The sequence below is a fragment of the Rhinolophus sinicus genome, linkage group LG06 (assembly GCF_036562045.2).
Source record: "Rhinolophus sinicus isolate RSC01 linkage group LG06, ASM3656204v1, whole genome shotgun sequence".
NCBI classification, from domain to species: domain Eukaryota; kingdom Metazoa; phylum Chordata; class Mammalia; order Chiroptera; family Rhinolophidae; genus Rhinolophus; species Rhinolophus sinicus.
In genome coordinates this window covers 145437144-145462645 of record NC_133756.1, presented here as the reverse complement: position 1 = coordinate 145462645, position 25502 = coordinate 145437144, and the positions used below count along the sequence as shown (strand labels likewise).

General features: G+C 41.1%; 1 protein-coding gene across 3 annotated transcripts in view; it reads right to left on the bottom strand.

The window, feature by feature from the left end:
• The window catches only part of TRIM44 (tripartite motif containing 44), a 105133-nt gene that overhangs the window by 35948 nt on the left and 43683 nt on the right, over positions 1 to 25502 (bottom strand). For all 3 annotated transcript variants that reach the window (XM_074336212.1, XM_074336213.1, XM_019738529.2), the window contains exons 3-4: positions 23663 to 23902; positions 14534 to 14553 (exon numbers count right to left, since the gene is read on the bottom strand). In XM_074336212.1, coding sequence (XP_074192313.1) covers positions 14534 to 14553; positions 23663 to 23902 — 260 coding nt within the window. The remainder of the gene's footprint in view (positions 1 to 14533; positions 14554 to 23662; positions 23903 to 25502) is intronic.

Sequence of the window (25502 nt, the reverse complement as noted above, 5' to 3'; positions counted from 1 at the left end):
TATATTATATTATATTATATTATATTATATTAAGATTGGGTCTTATAGTAAAATAAGACCGGGTCTTATATTAATTTTTGCTCCAAAGATGCATTAGAGCTGAATGTCTGAGTAGGTCTTATTTTCGGGGAAACACGGTGTTACCTAAGGAACAGCCTAGGGTTCATGAGTCCCATTCAGTCATTTTCCAAGTTTGGAACATGGCAAAGTGCAGTTAGCAAACAGTGTAACAGACCTGCTACGAGATAAAGAAAAATCAAGTACAGATGGTGCCATTCAGAAGCTCACAGGCTGTTGGGGTGAGAGAGCATATGTATAATTATAAAACAGAGAAGGAAGTGGCTAAGTCTAAAACTGAACTATGAAAACTAGATGATCAAAGAAGGAATCGTGGAAGAAGAGGGGTCAAAGCTGGGCCTTGAGGAAGAGGGAGGAGTCGTACCGATGACAAAGCAGACGTACAGCTGAGGCTCCACAACAGCAGAGCTCAAGAGGCAGCATGGACACTGCCCATCAGTGTGGCCCCAGACCGGGACACCGTCTCCCCGAGCTCTGTAAGGAGGCTGAGGCTGTCCCCTGCCCTCTTCACTTACCTGGGCTTCTTACAGTAACTTCCCCTTAACTACCTATGGAACATTAGCACAGCTCTCTGTTACGCAGATGAAAGACGACCACTAACGCAGAGCTGCAAAGCCCAGGCCAGCACTCACCAGGCACTTAGCAAGTATGCCATAAGTGGACTCCATTATAATTTTACTAACTGCTATCACAGGAAATCAGGTTTTTTTCCCCCAATCATCGTCTTGACACAGAAGCAATACTGGTAATCTGACTGACAGTTCAGAAAGAACTGAAGGACCGCAGGGGACGCAGGAGGGCATGATTCTCTCAGCCCCACCCTTCAGAGCCATAGCCTCCTCTACTGAAACTCCTCTGGGTACTGCAACCTGTCTCAGCCATCAGGCCCTGTCTCAGCCATCAGGCCCTGTCTCAGCCATCAGGCCCTGTCTCAGCCATCAGGCCCTGTCTCAGCCATCAGGCCCTGTCTCAGCCATCAGGACCTGTCTTAGCCATCAGGTTGGCTCCAGAAGCAGGTAACAGCCCGTCCCCCTCGGTACCTCCTCCCCTCAACCTGGGAGTAGAGAGCAGCAGCTTAGGCTGATGGAATAGTCTAGTCTTCCTCTTCACGAAGAAACCATCTCCCTGTCCGTCTTTTGTGTGAACGACTAGATTTTATTTGGTAAGGAATTTCATTGCTGTAGGATCCGTGCTACAAGTGACAACTTACAGCAATTAGAAATTTTTGCCGCATTACCTGTCACTTTCTACTGTGAAAAGCAATGTTTCAGGACGACAAGTGCCTCCATTGGCCAGTCGTAAGAAAGGCGGCTCCTTCGAGGAGGTGCGGGGAGGAGGCGGGCACCACTCAGACTGCTACCGAGGCCGAGTGGCCAGGGGCAGAGGACAGCAAAGAGGAGGAGTCTCTGAACGGACTCCTGACCACCTGGGGACGCACAGTGTTTAAGACAGGAAGGTCAGTTCCTCTAAAGCAATCTGGCAACTGCACAGGATGAGGCTTTCTCATTGCATCTGGTCTTTGTAATGACAGCATTTCTCGTGTATTTAAACACAATTTGGCATGTTCTGAGAAACAAAACAAGACTGAGAATAATGAAGAGAAGACTTTCCATCATTAAGGTAGCCGTGCCTCAGCGAACTGCCCTACGTATTTTAACATTAGTTGGTTCTTAGCAAAAATTATGATGCGTAAGCATTATTTCACAGTCATTTGGGAACCATATGGCTTGGGCCAGCTGTTCTTTAGGCCAGAGTTTGAGGATGAATGAAAAGGCCTCCTAGGCTTATGATTCTAAATTGCCAGGGCAGAGTCTCTGCCAAGTCTTAAGGGTACAGAGCTGCAGAGAAACACTAAAGCAATGGATTTGTGTCAATTCCCTACCAGTGCTACTCTTGAGGGGATCAGGTTCTGAAAGTTACATACAGGCTTTCTCCTCCATGTCTGCAATGACTTATTATTTTCAAAGGACTCAAATACATTTGCTCATTTAATCCTCAGCCCCCCCACCAAAAAAAATCCTATCACCTTGTTGTCCCCATTTTGTGGACAACAAAAGCAGACTCCTAAATAATGGCTGAAGGTAAACGATCTGTGCAAGGTGACAGATTAAGAATGTCATCAAGTGAATCTAAGGTTTTCCTATTTCCAAACCAGGGTTCACTTCACAACTTAGAAAACAGGGTTTCCACAGTTATTTATTCCAAAAATTAATTGTGTGCCTATAATGTTCTAGGCACTGAGAATACAGTGGTGAAAAAGACAAAACTCTCAGGGTACTCATGACACTTATTTTCTAATGGGGAAGAAAGAAAAGAGTAACTAAAATATGTTATACATTTTCAGGTAGTGACCAGCCTACGCAGATAACCACAGCAGGGCAAGGAATGACAGTCTAAAGAGGCAACATGTCAGCAGCAGCCTGGATAAAGTGAGAGTGAGCCACGTGACCTGGGGACAAAGCACAGAGGCCCCAAAGCAGGAAGGAATGCCTCGCCCCGCGTGCGACGGCGGAATGTGGAACGTAAGCATGCAATGGGCTGAAGCGAGCAAAGGGGTGAGCGCGGGCTTGAGGACGGAGAGGGAGGTGGGAGCCCCATCTCAGATGGTTTCAGAGGCTGCTGCCACCCAGGTTATTCTGAAGCAAATTCCAGACATGATAGAACTGATACAGGGACATTCTAAATAGAAGAACTGCATGATCCCCTTTGTATCCTAAAGATCACGCTAGTGTCTATCCGAACAAAAAAAGGGGCGGGGGATGGAGGTGGATGGGGGAAGGATAAGAGTGGCAATAGGAGGAAAGCAGTAGGATTCTGGGGAGAAATGATGTGGCTTGGACGAGAAGGACGTGGTGATGGTGGTGAGAAGTTCTTGGATTTGATGTATATTTGAGGGTCAATCTGACAGGATTTGCTGATTAATTGGATATGGAATGTGAAGAATGATTCCTAGGTTACTTGCCTGAAACACAATGATTCCATTTACTAAGAAGGAGCAGTCATGGGCAGAAGCATGTTGGAGAGGGAGGAGAAAACAAGACTTACATTTTGAACAAAAGCAGCTACGAGAGCAAAGGCACTGGATATAGAAGAAGAATGGACTTTAGGTTCTGACTATTGCCATGTCCAGCCCTAGTTGGTTAACCTTGGACAAGTCACTTACTTTCAATTTCCTCATCTACGTAACACAGGGATAGCAAAACCACTTTTCAGGTTACTTAGAATAAGGAAATGAGAAGTCTGCCTGCACTCAGTAAATTGTAAAGGTGCTGAATCAGGGTTCGTTTTCTTCCTCCTTTGTTACTTCTAGTAAACGTTTATTTAAAAAACTTACATATGAACGACTCTCAAGTTGTAAATACAACTATGTCTTAACAAATACCATTATAAACACTTGTGACTTTTATATCATCGACTCCTACTTCACTTGTTTAGTGCTTTATACTTTTGAAGGGCACACAGCATCATTTACATTTCTTATTTGCATTTCTTATATCCCATCATTCACATATACTATCTCCTTTGATCCTTAACCCAGACAGAGTGGGTGCCATTGCCCCAAGATGACTGCTGAGAAAACGGAGGGACAGAGAGGTTCCACGGAAGGCCTGCCATCACAGACCTACTCGACGCTTTATTATTCCACGGGACTTGTGGAACTGTAAAATGTAGGAAAATCAGCAGCATTTACCACACTGATTGGACCATGTAACCTTCGTTTAGAAGAGTAAATCAACAACTCAGATAATTAGTCTTCAGTCTAATATACCTGGGAAGCCCTGACTTGTAGGATTTCCATTTCTGACTGCACATGCAATGCATCTTTTTAGTAGGCTGCTAAATCTTTAAGTTTGCTGAGTTACAGCCCCTGCAATGTGGAAGAGACACCAATCGTTATCTATTATGCGCCATGAAAACAAGGACTATGTTTTGTTTTGATTTCTACTACAGCTCCAGCATCTAGCACTTTCTGGCATATAGTAGACACTTGATAAAATTTGTTAAACAAATGAATAAAGGAATGAAACTTGCAAAAATGACAGAAGGCAATGTTGATTTCAGAACGAGTGGCCACACTATTTTTCTGTCTTCAATTATTTCAATTTCTGTATCTAGAGTTGTACACGGGGCTTAATTCATTTTCTTAGAACAGAAGATTGAGAATTCTTCCAACAGCCATTTGCATTATGCCCATGCACTAATCTAATAAGAGAAAGGTTATGCTGCTCTTTGCTGATGAACAGCACATTAATGAGACCTCCTGGAAATAATTCCATCTCTATTAGGCAGGCAAAATTACATTTTCCAGCGTAATTATTGTCAGTTGAGCTCCCAAATTTTGATATGAACTGTTTCACTTGCAAAGGCAACATCAACTTGTTTGTCAAACCTCTGGAAAATCGAGAGGAAGCTGATGGCTTTAAGTAGTGATTATCTACCTATACTTCTCTTTTAATCTATTTTCTGCACATTAGAAGGACTGGGCAAGTTTTATTTCCTATAACAAGTTTGAAGAGAGGATCTAATAGGTTTCTTTAAAATGTGTTTTTAAATTATATACCACTTACATGCCTCAATCCTTACTTGAGATTCTAGAATGTAAGCTTTTTGAGGGCATAGACCTTGAATATTTTGTTGAAAACTATATTCCTAGCACCAAATACAATGCCTGGAACACAGCAGGTGTTCCATAAATACACTGAATAAATGCTGTTTCTCCTCCCACTGAGACTCACTGTTTTAAAATTAAATCTCTTTCTTTCCCTCTCCCCCCACCATCGCTCTCTTTCTCCTTTTTTTCTCTTGCTCTCTCTGGAATAAAGGGAAGTCTCGCTATACACTATGGCATTTTCCCCATGAAAAACACATAAACCATGGAAGTCTGGTTAAAATATGTCATTAGAGGAGTTTTGGACAGTCTCTTTGCATTGCGTAATGTCACCAAGTCACCTCCTCTTCCAAGCCCTAACCTGCCCTGTGCCACAGAACTCACACAATCACCTGATCAGGGTTTGGGACATAGGGCTAATACATGCGCTGGAAGTCTGCAGGATCTCAAAAGCACGGTACGATATTCTCCAATATTAGTCATTCAGTAATTTTTATTTTTTGGCTTACCTTATTCTACTAAAAAAATATTATTTTCCTTTTTATTGTAAACTGTTTATATCTACTTAAGTCTGATTTTTTCCCCCTAGATAGGGACCATGACTTTCCTATAAAGCAGTATAGGCTTTCTTTCTTAAATACAAATGAATAGGCTAATAGGATTCAGTACATTGACTTACTAGCCCTATAAACGTGGGCAAGGCACTGAACATATCTAAGCCTGGTATGAGAATAATAATAGCAACGTCCTCCTAGGTTGTTGTAAGGATTAAACGAGATAGATAATCCCTGTGGCCTGCTTAGCTTGCTTTCAGTATTACAGTCTCTGAGGGGCTGACACACTACCATGATGAACAAGTACCTAAACGAACCCATCACCTCTACAAGTTTTATTTTTATTTTCTTTCTAAAAAGTCACTCTACCCCACTCCATCCATAGAAGGAGACATTTACAACAGGTACGCTTTGCGGTTCCTGAATATCCCCAAACACGACTTCTTCTTGCAGAGTTTAGATGGCATTTCTGGATTGCTTCTGGCTGGGTGATGTCCTTTAGGACAGTCATTCATCCGGTACCCTGCGTTTCTTTCCGCAGCCTGTGTAACATTCCGCTTTCCTCATCTGGTTCCTCAAAGAGTCTTGGTTGAACAGGGACTCAACCCTTCCTTTCAGTTTGTCAAAAATTCCTAGCCAGAGAATGAGCGCTGGATTCTAGGGGCATGCTGGGCGGGGGCATCTGAGCCTGGCCTTTTCATCTATGCAGCTCGGCAGTAATGGCTAAGGTTTCCCTCCTGAAACAACCATGCCCCCTTTCTCTCCCCGCCCCACCGCATCCCCCAGTTAATTATCAGTTCTGGGTTTAAACTGCTTGCCTCTCCTGCTGTTGCCATGACAACAGTTGGCCTGCACCTGCCACTGGGTGAACAGTATCGCCTTCAGAAGAGGCAATGGCAGTTGCTGGCTCCACGAAAGCCAGGGAGCAAACTAATGTTTACCTGTCTGGGGAGAGAAGTTCCTGCTCATTCCCTCTTAGGCATTTTCCTGGCAAGCTTCACCTCAACTTCCTGCTCAGATCAACTGCTTGTTGGCATTCAACAAAGAAAGTGAAAATTCTTCTAATTAAAAATGCCAAATCCCTGTTGGCTTTGTCACAATTCCACCCGTTAACTTTACTTATTCCCAGCCAAGATGGTAGAGAACATGAACCCTCTGTCTCCGGAGAAAGGCGGTGCGGTGCAGTGGTTGAAAGCACAGAATGTTAAGCCGGATAGGTCTGGGTTCTAATCCCGGTGAGTCACTGTGTAACTGTGTGACCATGGCTTACTCACTTACCCTCTTATAATACCAAGTTCCTCATCTAGAAAAAGAGGATTAGAATAACTATACCTCACAGAGTTGTTTTAAACCTTTGAAATAATACATGTAGGTCTAGCTCTTATCCAATGTTCAACACACAGGCGGGCATCACTCTCCCTGCTGTTTAGCTGTTAATCCTGGGCGACCCTGAAGATCAGGGCAAAGTTGGCGGCATGGTCTGTTTGAACTGGTCCTTGTCTGAGAGGCATTACCTGTGCAGGTAGGATAAAGCAGCACACTGCCCCCACTGCATCGAGACCACGATGCATCTAGCAGCCGGGGGCAGCTGACAAATGCTTCTCTCCCTACCTTCAGTGCAATTCTGTCAGCTCCTCCTTCTCAGCACTGTTTTTCTCATGCTCAATCTCACTTGCCTTTAAATAGAATTGATGGAACCAGAGGGGAAGGAGACATGTACTCACCAAGGAAACAAAATGCTTTTCTGTTTTACAACCATATTGCAACCTACGGGGAACAACTGGTAGTGGTGGCTAAGGAGTGGGGGGAATGAGGCATTTATGTAAGAAACTGTTTTCTTCCCTGAAATCCCTGCTTGTGGATAAGAAAATATTTTATGAACCTATAACCACTCTGCGTTTGGTCATGAGGCCAAACAAGCATGGGCACATGAATACTGCTCTTTGGCACAGACCTTACCATTTAGGGTACCCTAGGTTTATCTCAGCCTTTGGTCACCTTTCTTAAAGGTGTGAGCTACCTCCCTGCAGTTCTAATTTTAAAGAAACCTGCACTCACTGACTATAAACTTCATACCAACTTGAAAAAAAAAAAAGATACAAACAAACAAAAAAACCCACACCAGATTCTGCTCCTGGCATATGTTACAGATGCCTAGTGTGGGTTTCTGGGTAAAGAGGTGAATGCAGCTCACATAACAGAGCTTACAAAAACGAGAAGGATCCTTGGAAGCTGTTGGGAGATTACTGACCTCTTGTCCGCCTCTCACTGGGAGGAAGTGAGAGAGGGCTAGAGACTAGCAGCTTTCTCCTAAAATGAAAAAGTTACCACTAACAACAATTCTGCTGTGGTTGCCATGGGTGAAGGGGGCAGAACCGATGACATCAAATTCAGTTATTCCTAAAACATAGCCTGGAGTTCTGTGACTTCCTAAAATCCACTGTGCTTACTGCCAGTTCCAAATGGCTACGGAAACAAACAAGGAAGAAGAGAATGGGCTCCAGCCAGGCTCTTCAGCACCGGAACTAACTCAGGGACAAATGTGACCCAATTTAATTATTTGACTAGCTTAGAAACATCTATAGCCTTAAACCTATTTGCAAAATGTTGGTGCTTTAGTATTCCTTTTCTCCATTTATTTAGAGGGAACTACGCAGATAACTACTTTCCACACTTGATTTTAAATTAGAGGAAGGCAGGAGCTGTCAAAATAGGGGTATAAATAAGACACATCAAACAAACAATTCTCTCTTACAAACTACTTTGTCTCAGTTGTTTGTCTTGCCATCCAGAAGAAAACAAAAGGAGCGCACTTTCCATGTTTCATAGCGATGAAGGACAATGCTTCATTGTCTTTTAGGTGGATGGGTTACTTTGATGGGGAAACTGAGGTATGAAGGGAAGCAAACCATCTACTTATAATAAATCATGAGATGTGACTACAGGAATAAACCCGTAAGATTCAGAAGTCTGTCCACTTCCTCTATAGATGGGACATGTGGTAGTCAAGAGGTCAAGTCTAACAGGAAACGCCACAGACCTTTTGGTACCCATCACGGCAGACCAGACCATTTGCAAGGTGGATTCATACACCTTTTCGCCTGATCCCCCACCAGAGTCCACTCCTGCAGTTACTCACCATTCCCCACACAGCACATCACGTTCACCCCTCTGGGCCTATAGACGTGTCAGTCTCTCTGCCTGAGTGTCCTTCCCACCCTTTCTATCTGGAAAAACCTACCCCTACCCACCCTCCAAGGTCCAGCACAAATGTGATTCTGTCTGAGTGAGCTGTATCCTCTCTACACCCGACATGTATTACAGAGAGTCATTACAGAGCTGAGGTTAAGAGCCTGCATTCTGCAGTCACACTACTTGAGTCTGAAGTGCCGGCTCTCCCATTTTTTGGTGTGTGACCTCATGTATGGACCTGCACACTCAGTTTTCTCATCTCAGATGAGACATTAAGAAAATGCAGCAACCACCTATTAAGACTGATGTGAGAAATAAATGAGATTAACATATGTAAATGTTTAAAATACTTCCAGCACATAGTTGACACTCAATAAATGCTTCTTTCTAATAATTGATAATTACACTGTATAATAATCATTACGTTGCAATAAAATGTGAAGCTAAAGCTGTTTGCTTAGTTTTCTCGAGGTCTTTAATGCAGGGACACAGCCTTCATCACCTTCACATCCCAGAGGCCTTGCCTGGGGCCTGACAACACAGTAGACCTGCTGAAGATGTTTATGAACAGATGAATGAAAGAATTCCTCTGCACTCTTTCACTTAAGAAATGAGGGGACAGAGCTCCTAGAGGTGAATGCTATCCTGATAAGCTCTCATAAGGCCACAGGTATGAACAAGGTTAGCCTGCCACACGGACATCATAACTGATGTACAGGATGGCAAACAAGCGTTGGTTAGAGCAAAACCACAGCATGCGACCTGACATCCCAGCCCCTTTGTACTGGGCCTTTTTTCTTAGCATTATGAAGCCAGAAAAGGCAGGCAGATGTATGTTATAATACAGGCTGCTCCTAGCCAGCATTTCCAGTGTGAGGCAAATGGAATAAGCCAGAGGCACCTTGGCCAAAATGTCCAGCTGTGAATGGACTCTCTGGTTATATACCACACACAAAACAACATAGAGTCATGACTCTCACAGGCAAGTATCTGAAAATCAATTACTTTAGCAAGGAGCCTTGCCTTTGTTTAGCAAGGAGCATGACACATAGCATGGCTTCATCCTTCATTTGGGTGACTAGAAGATAAACAATTCATATCAGCAGTGGAAAACAAAATCAGCTCAGGCTCTGAAACAGGGAAATGTGACAGTTAAGAGACTCTCTATGCTAAAGGCCAACTTAGATGTTGGAACCCCACTTCTGTATAATAAGCAGCCCTGACAGTTTCATTCCATGTCACAAGTTATCAAAGCCGTTTTTTTTTTTTCGTTTCTAGGTAGGTCTTCTGAAATGAAGATAATGCAAAAGCCAAACCATGAATTTACAATCAGGGGACTAAGTGTATTTAGTCCCCTCTTATCTTTACAAACTAAGTTGTCAGGAAGACAAATGCCATATCTAAGAACATACGGCTATTATTTTAGAAGGGGGAAAAAGTACCTAGTATACAGCCCCAAAAAAATTAATGTAAAAAAAAAAGAGAAAATATTAAAAATCTACCAAGTTACAGAATCTATAAGCAGATTCTTTCCACTCCATATTTATTATAAGACTAGATTCCTCCACACAAGTATACCTCCCCCAAGAAAAACTGGGTGGTAAACAGGGTGCCAAAAAGACTAGTGTTTACAGGGAAATAAAACCAGACTACAAAAAGACAGAGGCTAAGTGATTCGCCCAAGGTCACACAGCTGGAGGCGGGCAGACCGGGCACAGAGGTGGGCCGCTGACGCCTGGGCCCCTCCACAGAACCTGTCGATCCCCGTCTGATCACGGAAGCAGCATGGGTCACAGTCACACTGATCTCAGCAGGAGCTTTCTGCTTGAAATAAGAGCCAGCTCTGAAGATGAAAAATTCTACAGAAGTCTCAAGTATGGCTATTCCTATTAAAAAGCCATTTTCCTCTTAGTTAAAAAAAAAAAAGTCACAGAAAATCTCAACAGCCAATCAAAATATGATTGATCTCGCGCCTTTCTCCCCTGAGCACAAGAGTTGAAGGGTCCTTCCCTCTCTGACTTCCCCCCTCTAGCAACAGCTTTCAAGCAGCAGATCATACTGCCACCCCCTCCTTGACTATATGTTACTTCTCAGCAGGATAGAGAAGGAGCCAATCTATGAGGGAGCGAAGGCAAGATCTCCCGTAATAGCATAGAAAAGGCAGAAAATTGCTGCCCAAAGAGTACATTACTTTTTTTTGCTTGAAGAAAAAAAAAAGAATCACTCGGGGCTTCAAAGACACTCTCTTAAAAGATGACTCCAGTGGTTACTATCCAAGCTCGACATGTTAGGACTTTGCTCCTCTGTGCTCTCCAAGGATCCTTGCCGTCTAGGTGACTGTCCCCTGGATCTGCAGAGCAAACTACCAGATGGTGGGCCTTCAGACAGCTATTCGGTGGGGCCAGAGGGAAGCGGGGCTGGCTGCTCCTCGGGAAGTCTAGAAGCACCTCTTTTGCTGTTGACCCTCTGAGGACACTGTGAGAATGAGATGAAGAAATATCCCTTTGTAATGGTAGAGGCTAAGGAGAGGAGAAGGCGCTGACAGGAAACAGAGGCCCCAGCAATTCAGTGTCACAGTGAGAACTCCCAGGTTAGAGGAACAAGACCAAAGTGATCCTTGGAGGACTGCACGTCAACCTTCAGGCTTTCATTCCGGGCCACAGCGAGAAGTGTGCTGGCCTCCTGGAGACAGTCCGATGCTGGTGGAGGGCATGAGCCCTGAAGCCAGACAGTAGAGCCCTAGCTCTGCCCCTCACTCGCTGTGATCTAGGGCAAGCGAGCATTAATTGCCTCATTTTACAAGTAGGGTAATAACTACATTATAAGCTTTACATGAGGATTAAATGAGAATATATATAAAGCACTGTACATGGCAAACCTTCAGTAAATGGTAGCTATGATCACTATTATTGTTTATTAGCAGAACAACTGCACAATAAAATTCAGGGCAAGGGAGAGACATGAGCAAAAGTACAAATATTTGGCCACCTCACGTCAAACAGCTTAGGAAGTCAAAACTGAAAAGAGGAAAGAAGGCAGGGATCTTCCAGCTGGCAGGAAGAGAGGAAAACACAGATCTATTACAGACTCATCCATTTCAATAGGACAGAATTTTCCTTTGTTCCTGCCACCGTGGAGAGTGGCTGGAATCCAATTCTCCCTGAACTTCTGTACAAACAGCAGGAAAGTGGCTGTGTGGAAAGAATGCTAGCAAAGGAGATGCAAGTGTAAGAATCCAAGCAGACCTGGAAGTCAGGCTCTCCAGGTTCATTTCTCTCCCAGCCCGTGTAGGCAGACCCATACTTCCTTCTGTCTCCCTTACACACGAAACCCTCATGTAATACTGTCAGCAATACAGTAGCCTTTGGAATGAAACTGTTTGGCTTACTGAGACGATGAAGTACGTGTCGTAAATAAGAGAACTTTCACATCAAAGGCCATCTCCCTGACGTGTGAACTGGAATAAACTGAGCCAAATGGCAGTTCAACACAAGCAAACTGAATGGAACCAACAAGTATGAATTTAAAAGTTATTAACAAGAAAATCTGACTCCTTATTCCTCTTTCTGCCAAATTGGAACATGCTCTTCAAGTGCTCACTGTACCAAAACAGGGTTCTGTCAAGTCCCAGTTTAGCAGAATGTCTGAGGACACCCTTGGAAGCCTGGATTGGGGGAAACAGCCTGACATTGTGGTTACTGGTAAAGAAACTCTGTGCCTCACCAGTGTCTTGTGCAAACGACATGAAGGTATCTGCAATCACACTCCAAAGGCCATCTCTCACACTGAAGCACCTTTCCAGGGGGCTAAGGTCTTCATCAGGTCCCTGTGTTCTTCTGAGCAACACGACTCTGCCATGTGATCTTAAAGCCGGATGAGCGTGTTCATCCCAGTCGGGCTCCCCTGAGACAGAAAGGCCACTTCTACCCTGCGGAGTCTGCACATTCCATCTGCTAAGCTGTTTTCTTTATATGAGTCTTGTCTGAACTCTCTTTCTGGGAAAGAAGGGTTGGGCTCTGTTTGGCCTAGATTTTCAGGAGCTAGAACTAGTCTTGAGAGTAGAAGAGGTGAGTGCCAAGGAGATAATTCAAAGAGTGGGTCTAAACCAAAGGTCTGTACAAAATGGTGAAAACTTGGTCAATAGCTAGAGAAGCTGCTGATTTAGCCGCCCATCACCGCTAATGAGTCTCACTAGTCTTCCAAGCGCTAGTGCTGAAAATTCTTGAATGCCTCCCACTGTCTGCAGGACAGAGCTCAAGTACCTGAAGGAGGCCTGCAAGGCCCTAAACGATGTGGACTCTACTCTCTGTCCTCCACGGGTCTCTTGTCTAGAGCTTTTACACCAGTTGTGACCTCTGCCTAGGACAACCCCCAGTCCTGCTCCCCCTCTGTCGGCCTCCACATCTTTCAGAACTCTGTTTATCTATAACCTGTTTTAGTAAGCCTCCCATATCCTCCCAGACTGACTTAGGAGCCCTTCCTACAGCAGCCTCAGTTCCTTTATCATAGCACAATGCATAGCAGCCTGTGTGCCTGGCGAGATGCTCATCTCTCCCACTAGACGCAGAATCCACGAGGTCAGGGAGCACGTCTGTTTTTGTTACCATTATCTACCCAGTATATAGCACAGTGCCTGACACATGGTAGGATCATAAGAAAGGGAGGGAGGAAGCGAGGAGAGAGGGAGGGAAAAAAAGAAAGGAAGGGAGAGAGGGAGGAAATGAACCACAACTTAGAGGGAGCCTGCTCCTGAGAACAACTGGAAGACGAGGTTTAAAGGGAGTCCCTGAAGCTCTGTAGGTTTAAAGCCGGGAGCCTGTGGCTTTACCACAGTGGCCAAGGGGCTCGATCTGGGCCGAGAACCACAGTTCCCAAGGGAGGGAAGCACCAGCAGCTGTAGATGTGGGATAGCATTTGGCGCTAAGAAAGGAGCTCAGGATGTGGGAAGGGAGAAAGAAAAAGAAAAAGGAGCTGTACTTGTTGGTTTGTAAATAAAACCAAAGGCTGAATCTTGGCTCCAGGAAAATAAACTCAGACAATTATTTTAGCTTCTTTCAATGAGAAACTTGAACTAGATTAGTGATTTTCAAATGAGTTCTGAGGAACCCTTGGTTTCTGCAGAAATCCCTTAGGGTCTACTGTAACGAAGAGGAGGTTCACCAGCAGATGTGGCCCCCACTTTAACCAGAAAAAAAATTATTTATACATTGAGATTCTACTTAAAGCCCATCTGAAAGAATAAATAAATAAATAAATAAATAAATAAATAAAAGGTGCTTCTGCTAAAATTGCTAAAGTGCTGAATAGCAGTGGCTTGGATGACCTCTCAATACCTACCAGCCTTAACAGTCCTTGACTCTATGTGACAGTGGGGACTCATCTGGACATTGTAGCTTACTTTGTACAAGTGACCCTCGATTGTGTTGATGGCATTTCCCAGAGCCTGTTCTCACTGCCTGAGCAGAATGACAGGAACGGTAAGTGAACCAAAGTCCAGGTTCACTGCAAGGCTGAGGCAAAAATGAAATGCACTTTTTAAATTTCACGTGGTGATACAGAAGCACACAGGAGCATTTTTTCCCCTAAACAAAGTTTTGTATACCTGTGTCTGATTCAAGACACCTGTAAAATGAGTCCTAATTCATTGTGCCGGTGTCTTGAATCAGACATGAAGAGGTTAATAGGTCAGAAATCAAGAATATTGGATCCAGAGTCCATTAAAAAAAAAAGCAACCCAATTCCAATCAAGAGAGAACAATGCAAAAGTTTATCTAGTCAGTCCACCTGAGACCTAATTACCATTCAAATACAGCGCCACTCTTCTTAACAAGAGATTCTGAATGTGCTGAAGAATAAAGCAAAGTTACTGTCATTACACACTTTAAAGTCTACCTTTATGTGAAGGTTACAGGCAAGAAATGACACAGATGGGAAGGGAGATGGGATCTTACAGAATAAGATCTTCAAAGCCCTAGCTTAAGACGGAGATCCCTTTTCTGTGCTGTTCCTTGGCTGTCCACATTTCATGGGGCATTAAAAGGCCACAGTGTTACTGTACTTCAATCCTGACGACAGACGAGCAGCAATACTGTGATCTTACCTGGGTCCTTCCTCGTCGCCCTGAAAGACACAGAAAGACACAGCATTAGTAATCAGCATTGGTAAAGACTGATTTAGATTTTGTCTTTCTCTTTCATCTCCTTTCCAAACCTGAAAGCAAGGCTTGTGCGTTTACTATAATAGAGACAAACCAGTAAACATCTGATGGCTAAGACATGGGCTGATATGATCCTATGTTGAAACTGCCCAACAGAGAGGAACTGATAATTTGCCCTTGCAAGCAGAGAAGTGAATGCACAGACCTAGGAAGCCTGAACAATAGCTTTGCCTTTTTATTTGTATGGCTGGCAGTATTTAGTTCTGAGCAAACTGAGAACCCAAAATAGCAGCGGGTTTTAGGCAAAAGCTGACCAGCTCCCAAAGCATCAAGCTGTTTCTGTCAAAGACTCATTTCTGCCTTGGTCTAGCATTTTTTTTCTCCGAACAAAACCACAGCAACTCTAATATACAGCACACTAGGGTGAAAAGGGCACTGGACTGGGACTCAGGAAAAGTAGGATTCTAGTCCAAGATCTGTTATTTATTAGCTATGTTCCCTATGGGTAAGCTAATTAATCTGGACCTTCTCCTCTGTAAAAGTGTAGTGCTGGCATTTGACCCATAACATTCTCAGCCAAACAATGGCTTTTGTTTTTCTTTTTCGGTCTTGAGGGTTATTTTTCTAGGTATTGCATTCTCTGAACCTAACTTTATCAGGGATCACAGCAGATTCCTTTGAGCCTCTTTCTGTGACCAAACAAGATTTTTCAAATGATTCTTAAGCTTTTTCCAAGGGACCTCACTTATCCTTTTGGTGATAGGGTATCTTCTAAATCCTTCTCGTTAGCTATTCAGGGTTAGTCTCAATAGAGAATGTATCTCCCTAGCTGTTGATAACTTCCTAGAGAACTTTCCTATTGGACTGATTGTTCCTACTGGTATAAAGGACAATGAGCTCTGCAGTCAGACACTCTGGGTTCACGTCTTGATTCCATGACGTGCTTGCTGTGTTACCCTGGTCCAATTATTTTGCCTCTCTTAACATCAATTTCCTAATTTGTAAAGTGGGGATAATAATTGTCCCAGTACCATAGGATGAGTATATGAGGATTAAAGAAAATAATGTGCACAAACGTCAAGTATAGCACCTAAGATGCAGGAAGTACTTACTTAATAAAGGTTATTTTAGCAAGATTACCGTTCAGTATGATTCATTCATAAGCTACTACATGTAGGTGCTCAGGGTAAAAGATAAACAACCCATCATGATCTAACCTTCTAGGAGCTCTCATTGAGGAGCAACACACAGAAATGGATAGAAAATGAACTGTGGCTAACCGTGTTGAGGCCTCTCCCAAAGACAGAAACAGAATGCCTCGAGGGTCAAAAGTGAAGCGATAAACACTGCCTCTCCTGGGGGAAGGCTTCACCGAGAAGGTGACATTACATTGTGTTGGCACTTGAGGGACACGCAGGATTTTCCCAGGCTGACGACAGAAGGTAAGTGGGAAGGGCAACGGACTGGCAAGAGCACAGGCACAGCAGTTAAAAAAAAAAAAAAGGATGTTTAAGGAATTTTGAGAAATTCTGTGAAACTAGGGGATGGGGATGTGTGGGTAGAGGCTGTGGGGGGGGGGGGGGGGGGCTAGGGGATTGGGAGTGCAACTGAGTCCTACAGGTCAGCCGCAGCCAGAAAGGTGATTCCAATCAGATTATACACTAGGGGTTGGGTAAGCACACTGTTCAGGATTCCCAGTCTTGGTAAGGACGCTAAGCATCTGTACTCTAACGAGAGAGAAGTGAGGCGAGTGGTGGAAGGAGGGGAGGGGGATCGTGGGAGCCTTCTTTGCATTTTGACCGACTGGTGTGTCTTATGGGAACTATAATCTAATAAGAAAAAATTCATATAATTTAAATTTACTATGAGTTATATAACTATCAATGACACAATTAAACCTCGACACAATTTTTCAATTATCTTTGGATGTTAAAGCATAATTGTCTAGGGGAACCTTATGGGAAAAAGTACCCAAACTTTCTCCCGTGATTTAGAGCAAGTCCTCCTTACAATCACATGTCTTGGTACAATGGGTAAGAGACAGGGTTTCTGAATTAGAAACGCACGGCTTTAAATTCTGCCTTGTCAATTTCAACAGTGAAGTTTTGAGCAGTTTACTTAACTTTTCCAAGGTTCAGTGTCCTCATTCACACACGGAGATCCTAAATCTGACCCCACAGGGTGACTCAAGTAAATGTGAAAATATTTGTGAAACACTAAGCAAGTGTCTAGTACGTTATAAGTGTTCAACAAATGATGGTCATTACTGTAATTTCCCTGAATTGTTAATTAATAGCATTTCTAGGGAAAGTGGGGAAGGTTGGAGAAGATGGGACACAAGATTATGCTTTACATTCATCCATTGCTGCTGCTTATAGATACGCGGTTCTTTTCAGAAACAATAATCACTACCACAAAGCATGAGGAGGACCAGGGTGAGAGTTTTGCTGCTATAGGAATGAATAAATGAACGAAAGAACAAATATACACACATATAATCTGAGGCAATTTTTAAAAAATAGGTCAGCAGACATTCAGAGAGTTGCTAGTCTTGCTAGTAACAGAGGTGTACCTGCTATTAAAGCCTAGCTAATTCCTGTCCATCCTTTCAGATCAAGCCTCACTTGGAAACGTTCACCACTGACAGACTGAGTGGGGGGATCCTTCTCCGTCCTCCGTATCTGTATGGCTCACACTTCCGGGCTAGTATTTAGAGCAGAAAACCGACAGAGACAGCACCATACCGTGTCTCCCTCTTCGGATTTCAACTCCTTGAGAACTGAAACTGTGTGCTCATCAGCTTATTTACAGTACAACGCACACAGTAAACAGCACAAGGCACATCGTAGCTAATCAGTCAAGAAAGGAAAGAAGGGAGGACAAGATATAAGTAGGATTTAAGATTAATTTCTACCACTATTACAAGTAAAGTCTGGTTTCAGATATTAGAATTGAAAATATGTTAAACGTCAACTCCCGTTTAAATGACTTGAGTAAGCAATGTTCTCAAATCCCACTGTAAAATATCCCAAATGCTCTTGGCTGGTAGGCTACACTCTAGAACAACCTCTCACTTCCACTTCCACCAGTGGAAATGTATGTACACCAAGGACCAAATAAGTTTGTTCCTAAGTCTGTTTATATCAGTTGAACTTGTAATTATGATGACACATTTTATTAAATAACAAAAAATGAATACAAGAGAAAATTGTTGCTTCCATGAGGTGCTGATTCCATGAAAATTACGTTGAATGCTTCCAAAGCATTCAATAAAGTAAGTGGCTTAAAAATTGCTGTCAATTTTAATGCAGAAGACACATGCAAAATATTAGAAAAAATAAAGTGTAAAAGTCTAGGATTCAATAAGCAGCTTGCTTTAAATATTATCTTCCTTACTATAAGAGACTGAAATTGGACCTTATAAACGGTGCAGTATGGACATGTTTTATGCCAAAAAGATGCCATTCTATCTCACCCAGCAAACCTGCATTCTCAAGAAAAAGAATTTAAATCAAAGAAATATACAGATATATATTTCAAGTTTAAAATAAATGCTTAAGGTATGTGTGTAACATTTTTAATGATTTACCTATTTGAACCAACTTTTCCTAAGATTATCTCATTGCTGCTGAGAACTCTTCTCTCAAAATTAGACAAAAGATGAAAATACTCATGACATGCAAATAAAAATAAAGACTGCTTTTTAATACTTGACTTTGGCAAAAAATTTTATAAAAGCTATGACTAATTTCAGGCCAAAAAATGAGAGAGATTTTCAAAACCAGTGATGAAAATATACACAGTTATAATTGTTCTGTAGACAGTTTACAAAATATGTACAAGAGCCTAAAAAATGTCCATATCTTTGACTCAGTAATTGCTTATGATTTATAAACAAAAACATGCACTACAATGTTATAAATGACAGTAAAAAGTTGGCAATCACTTAAAATAAGGTAAAAGTTTAATTTATATCACTGATTCAGGATTCAAGCAAGTTTTTGAAGACTTTCTAGTAATATGAGGAAAATTTTAAATACGATGTTAAGGAAAAAATGGTGTGAGGAGATGAAGGTATTAACTTGCCTTGTTAGGGTAATAATTTTTCTATACAGACATGTATCAAATCATCACACTGTATAACTTAAACTTACTTATGTTACATGTCAATAATATCTCAATAAAGCTGGAACCACACACACACACAAACATGGAACAAATATAATACCTAATGATAACTATCAATTCAGTGTGTGTGTTTACTTTGTGCTGTGTCTGTAAGTTTTAAACACTGTATAATGATTAAGAAAGCAATAACTTTAGTTATTTAAATAGGGGAAAGACCACATCTTTTCAGATGTATGGGACCGGTATTGAAACTCCTCCCCTACCCTATGCTCTATGAAATGACCCCAAAAGATTTATTAAAAACACATTTTTTAAAAGAGATGTCACCAGGAAAACTTGTAACCTTTGGACTTCTTTAACCAGAAGCTCTGTGATTCTACTTGGCCTAATCAAATTTATCTGTACTAAAGGTTTCTTAAAACGACAAACTGTGTTAATGGGCTAGTTTTAGGATCAGCTTCATAAATCAAAGGAAAACAGCACTTGGGCAGATGGGATATCTAGAGTTTTTTAAGTTTATTGAGACATAACTTATAATACCATAAAATTACCTGTTTTAAGTATAATCAACCACTTTTAGTAAATTTAGTTATGCAACTGTTATCACAAACTTGTTGAAAAACTATATACCCATAAATACATAAAAACAATGCCTCCAATAAGGGGCTAATATTCGAAATATACAAGGAACTCATACAACTCAACAACAACAACAAAAAACCAATCCAATTGAAAAATGGGCAGAGGACCTAAAGAGACATTTCTCCAAAGAGGACATACACATGGCCAATAGATACATGAAAAAATGCTCAACATCACTAATCATCAGAGAAATGCAAATAAAAACCACAATGAGATATCGCCTCACCCCAGTGAGAATGGCTATCATCAACAAGACAAATAGTAACAAGTGTTGGAGAGGCTGTGGAGAAAAAGGAACCCTCATACACTGTTGGTGGGAATGCAGATTGGTGCAGCCGCTATGGAAGGCACTGTAATGGTTCCTCAAAAACTTACAAACAGAATTACCGTATGACCCAGCAATTCAACCCCTCTCCTGGGTATCTACCCAAAAAATCTGAAAACATTTATCCGTAAAGACATATGCATTCCAATGTTCACTGCAGATTTATTTACGGTGGCCAAGACATGGAAACAACCAAAGTCTCCTTCAATAGATGAATGGATAAAGAAGTTGTGCTATATATACACAATGGAATATTATTCTACCATAAGAAAAGATGAAATAATGCCATTTGCAACAACATGGATGAATCTTGAGATTATTATGCTAAGTGAAATAAGTCAGACAGAAAAAGTCAAGAATCATGATTTCACTGATACGTGGGATATAAAACTGAAAGCAACAAAGGAACAAGACAAACAAAGAAACAAAACCTCATAGACACAGACAATAGTTTAGTGGTTACCAGAGGGTAAAGGGGGAAGGAGGTGGTAGATGAGGGTAAAAGGGATCAAATATATGGTGACGGAAGGAGAACTGACTCTGGGTGGTGAACACACAATGTGATATATAGATGATGTATTATGGAATTGTACACCTGAAACCTATGTAACTTTACTAACCATTGTCACCCCAATAAACTTTAAAAAATAAAATAAAAAATAATTATGACTATTTTTTCCTTCTTAATCTCTTTAAAAGCATATGACAGTTTAAGCTAAATTTATAACTGTCTTACAGTATTCATTACATATATAAATTCGGCATATATGATACTATAACATAAAGGACATGGAAAGAGGGTAAATTGGCCTATATAGTTTCAAGGTGTCTGCATTTTATATGAAGTGGTACAATATTAATTTTAAATAGACTAAACATTTAAGGATATATATTATAATCCTCATAGAAACCACTAAAAATAATACAAAGTAATAGAGCTAAAAGGTCAATAGACATATTAAAATGGAATTCACATAATTATTTCAAAAATCCAAAAAAAAGGCAGAAGACAATGAGAGAAACAAAAGCAGAACAACAAACAGAAAACAAATCACAAAATGGTAGACTTAAATTCAACCATATTAATAATAACATTTAAATGGTAATGCACCTAACACTTCCATTAAAAGGCAAAGATTATCAGAATGAATAAAAGAATTAAGACCTAACTATGTGCTGCCTAAGAGAGACAGATTTTAACAATACAGATGGACTGAAAGCAACTGAATGGAACGAGATGGACCATAAAAACACCAAGCATTAAGACTGTATTGGCTTTAACAACATGAGATAAAACAGACATCAAGACGAAGTATTATCAGAGAAAAAGAGTAACTTTTCATGATGATTAAAGGTTCAGTTCACCAGGAAGACGTGACAATTATAAATATGTATTTGCTTGATAAGCTTCAAAATATCTGAAGAAAAGTTGATAGAACAAAAGGGGAAGATAATTCCACCATCATACTTGGAAATTTAACACCCCTCTCTCAGAAGCTGACAGAACAACTAGACATAAAAATCAGTAGAAATCAGTAAATTTTCTGAACACCACATTTATATTTAATAGAACACTATACCCCAAAGTACAGAATGCACATTCTTTTTTGGTGCACGTATGCATTCACCAAGATAGACAACATACTGGGCCATAAAACAAGTCTTGATAAATGTTAAAAGATTGAAAACATTCAGAATATGTTCTTTGATCGCAATGGAACTAAATTAGAAATGAAAAACAATATATGTAGAAAAATTCCTAATATTTGGAAGCTAAACAACACACTCCTAAATAATCAATGAATAAAAAGAAAAACATCACATGTTCAGAAGCAGAAGCTGCAATCTGCTTTTAAATGCATCAAAAATAAGATGCACTGATGAATACAAGGTTGGAAAGATTTTATACACATATATGTACGTAAAATAAAGTAAAATGTTAATGGTAGCATCTGGGTGGAGGTATATGGGTATAATCTGTAAAACCTTTCAATTTTGCTGTATGTTTGAAATATTTCATTAAAAAATGTTGTGTGTCGGGGGGGATTGGCCAAATTCAAAATGCAAGAAATTAAAAAAAAAAATCTGTATCATACAAAGGGAAGAAAAGAATTCCTCTGTTGAGTGAAAGAAAGGTACTAGAAATTCGCTCTGATCAATAGTTACCAGATTGGCTGGAACGAGAGGCTATTAGGATAACGGCTCTTTATAAAGGCTGTGTACACAGCCCATCGCTGCTTCTTTTTAATAGCTCATTTTGTCCACAGCCTAGACCTTAGCCTTGTGAGCTTTGCATCCCTAAGAGTAATTCCACCAGAGTTAACAAGTAGAGTGCAGCTGAGCAGCTTAAAGGACAGTTAATGTTGGGGAGGGGCTAAATTCATTATTTGAAATGAAAATAAAAGACGGGATATCTCTCAAAATTAAGCCTTTATTTTTGAAAAAAAAAACAACCTCATCAACACACAGAATGAATGCAAGGCTCCGATTTGAGGGGAATTGGGACAGAGTTATGGCACTGATCCCTTGAGTTAACTCTGGTCGACCTTTCTGTTTGTTGAGACACAAAGTGACCGTCTCCATACTGCACAAGGTCTGAGGAATGCAAAGCTGTCTAGGACACTGATTCTCCTCCCTCTTCCCCCAGATACAAACAGGATGCTTGGCACACGGGAGAGAGTAGGGGATACGTACAAGTATTGGAATAGGACAAACTTAAACCTGAATCCTGGCTCTATTTTCTACTAACTAAACATTGGGTCCGGGTCTGCATCTCAATATCCCACATGCAAAATGGAGATAATCAATGTCGATACAAGGATTAAATGAAACGATAACCATAAAGTGCTCTCTTGCCTATCTAGAAACTGACTTAGGCACACACTCTTATTCTGGAGAAGATGAAATGACAAGAACAAGAGCTATTCTGTTTTTTCACACATTGGTGAAATTTAATCAAGAACCCTGGATGAGTGAAGCCGGTAACTGTTCAGTGGTCTCTTACATTTCCTGTCAGGATGGCTTGAACAACACCTGCCTCCTAGGTTATATCTTGGCTCATCTACTCGGTGGCTAGGCTCTCCCCCGCCACGGCAAGCCTGCTAGTTGAGGTGGAGCTTACTGAGTCAGCAGCAGGCCTGGAAAGTCCACAGGACTCTCCTAGGGTTTCTTCTAGAAAGGCCTACCCCACACCCATCTGGCGTAAGCGTGACTAGAATTTTCAACATAATGCTATGAAATCTGAGGAACAATAGCCTCTCCTCAGTGGCTGAAAAATGTTATAAACTTTATATATTTTTTGAATGGTTGCCTTAAATTATTTTTTAGGAATAGGTTCTGAATGCCCAAATATGTTGTTTGGTAAAATGTCTGAGACCCTTTTATCCCCGTTAGAAAATAACTATGGCCACAGTGACTATATTCATTGTAGTGATTCAACATTTATCTATGTCTGTCTTGCGCACTGTTTCTGATCCTTGCTGTGTCCTAGCCCCCATGGCTCTCTTACTCCAGCAGTTATGTCCTCCCAGTTTATGCAGTTGGCTCCATAGAAAAACCAGCCTGAGGAACCCTTTCACTATTCACAATATCAGTCCAAAATCTTCACTCTGGCCTGCTGTGATACTCTCATTCAGCCCAGTTCTTACCCCAATTTCTTTATTTATAGGCTCATTTCGCGATTTGGGATCTGCCAACTGCACTCTTCTCTGGCAATGATTTCTAGCTTCCCTTCTTAACTGTGATTAGTATTTGCCCCACTGACTCTACTCCTGTAAGTCCTAGTGGACAAATACTTTGCCAGGCCCAGGTACTGGCTGCAACTCCAATGGCCAATACCTCCATACTGTTATACACACCGGTCTAAACACTTATACCCTATGTAAGTTTTCAATTCATTCACAGGGGGGCATTTCCGAGATAACAAACATGGCAACCACGATCTCCTACTACTCATCATTGCGGGCGTTCTCCTTTACCTCTGCCTTTGGCTCAGCTGATTCATTAGAGGTATCAAGTTGTTCCTTAGCTTGGGCCATCTGAGTCATCAACCTGTCCATGTGGGATTGGATGTCTGCCAGGATCTCAGTCACATGAGCTGTGGCCATTGCCTCCTGGATGTCCACTAGATGGAGGGCCTTCTGCTCCTCATAAGCAATCACTTTCTGAACTTTCTTAAATTCCTGCTGTATAAACACCTTCATCTGGTCCCGAGTTACCTGTGGAACACAGACAAGTAAGAATAAGTTGGGCACACAAAGAAACGGAAGGGTAGCGCTGTTACTGTAAGTGGCAGGAAGCCTAACACAGCCCAAATACAAACCACGGTTCCTATCTGATCCTGAAGTTCTGGGAGTGTCCTCTCAACAAGCTTTCCCTAGTATCTCTGATGAAAATTCTGCTAAGATTTTTCTATACCCTTCTAATACTCGTCTATAGAAATTCTTTATCCTTCCTTTTTGCTTTCTTCCTCTTCTTCACTTTCATACCAGTAACACATAAATACTTTAAAAATATTTAACAGATAAGAATATATGGTAAAAAAAAATGAAATTGCTCTTCTCTCTTCATCTCTATACCTTTTCCCTCCTCAGAGGGAAATTACTATTAATAATGTGTTATGTATTCTTCTAGCCATTTTTCTATGTAGTTTCACATACATATATATATGTAAAGAGAGAGAGACAGAGAGAGAGAGAGAGAATTATGCTTTTTACATAAATGGATCATAGTGAACATACGGTTCTGGTCTTATTTTTCTACTCAAAATATGTTGGTACCTAGAGATCAACTTCATTCTTTGTATTATTCTTAATATCTATATGAAGATAATTTATGGATATTTATATATATATAAATATGTAAGTAAATGGATAAATATCTCTATTGACTATATATGGAGGGAAAATATACATATATATTTAACTACTCCCTTAATTAAATATATATATTTAACTACTCCCTTTTTTTAAATTTAAGTTTATTGGGTTGACAATTGTTAGTAAAGTTACATAGATTTCAGGTATACAATTCTGTATTACATCATTTATAAATTCCATTGTGTGCTCACCACCCAGAGTCAGTTCTCCTTCCATCACCATATGTTAGATCCCCTTTACCCTCACCTACGACTCCCCTCCCCTCTTACCCTCTGATAACCACTAAACTATTGTCTGTGTCTATGAGTTTTTGTTTCTCATTTGTTTGTCTTGTTCTTTTGTTGTTTTCGGTTAACATACCACATATCAGTGAAATCATACGGTTCTCTACTTTTTCTGTCTGACTTACTTTGCTTAGCATTATAATCTCAAGATCCATCCATGTTGTCACAAATAGTCCTATTTCATCTTTTCTTACCACCGAATAGTATTCCATTGTGTATATACACCACAACTTCTTTATCCATTCATCTATCAAAGGACATTTTGGTTGTTTCCATGTCTTGGCCACCGTAAATAAAGCTGCAATGAACACTGGAGCACACATGTCTTCATGGATAAATGTTTTCAGATTTTTTGGGTAGATACCCAGGAGAGGGATTGCTGGGTCATATGGTAATTCTATTCGTAATTTTTTGAGGAACCTCCACACTGCCTTCCATAGCGGCTGCACCAGTCTGCATTCCCACCAACAGTGTATGAGGGTTCCTTTTTCTCCACAGCCTCTCCAACACTTGTTACTATTTGTCTTGTTGATGATAGCCATTCTGACTGTGGTGAGGTGATATCTCATTGTGGTTTTTATTTGCATTTCTCTGATGATTAGTGATGTTGAGCATTTTTTCATATGTCTATTTGCCATTTGTATGTCCTCTTTGGA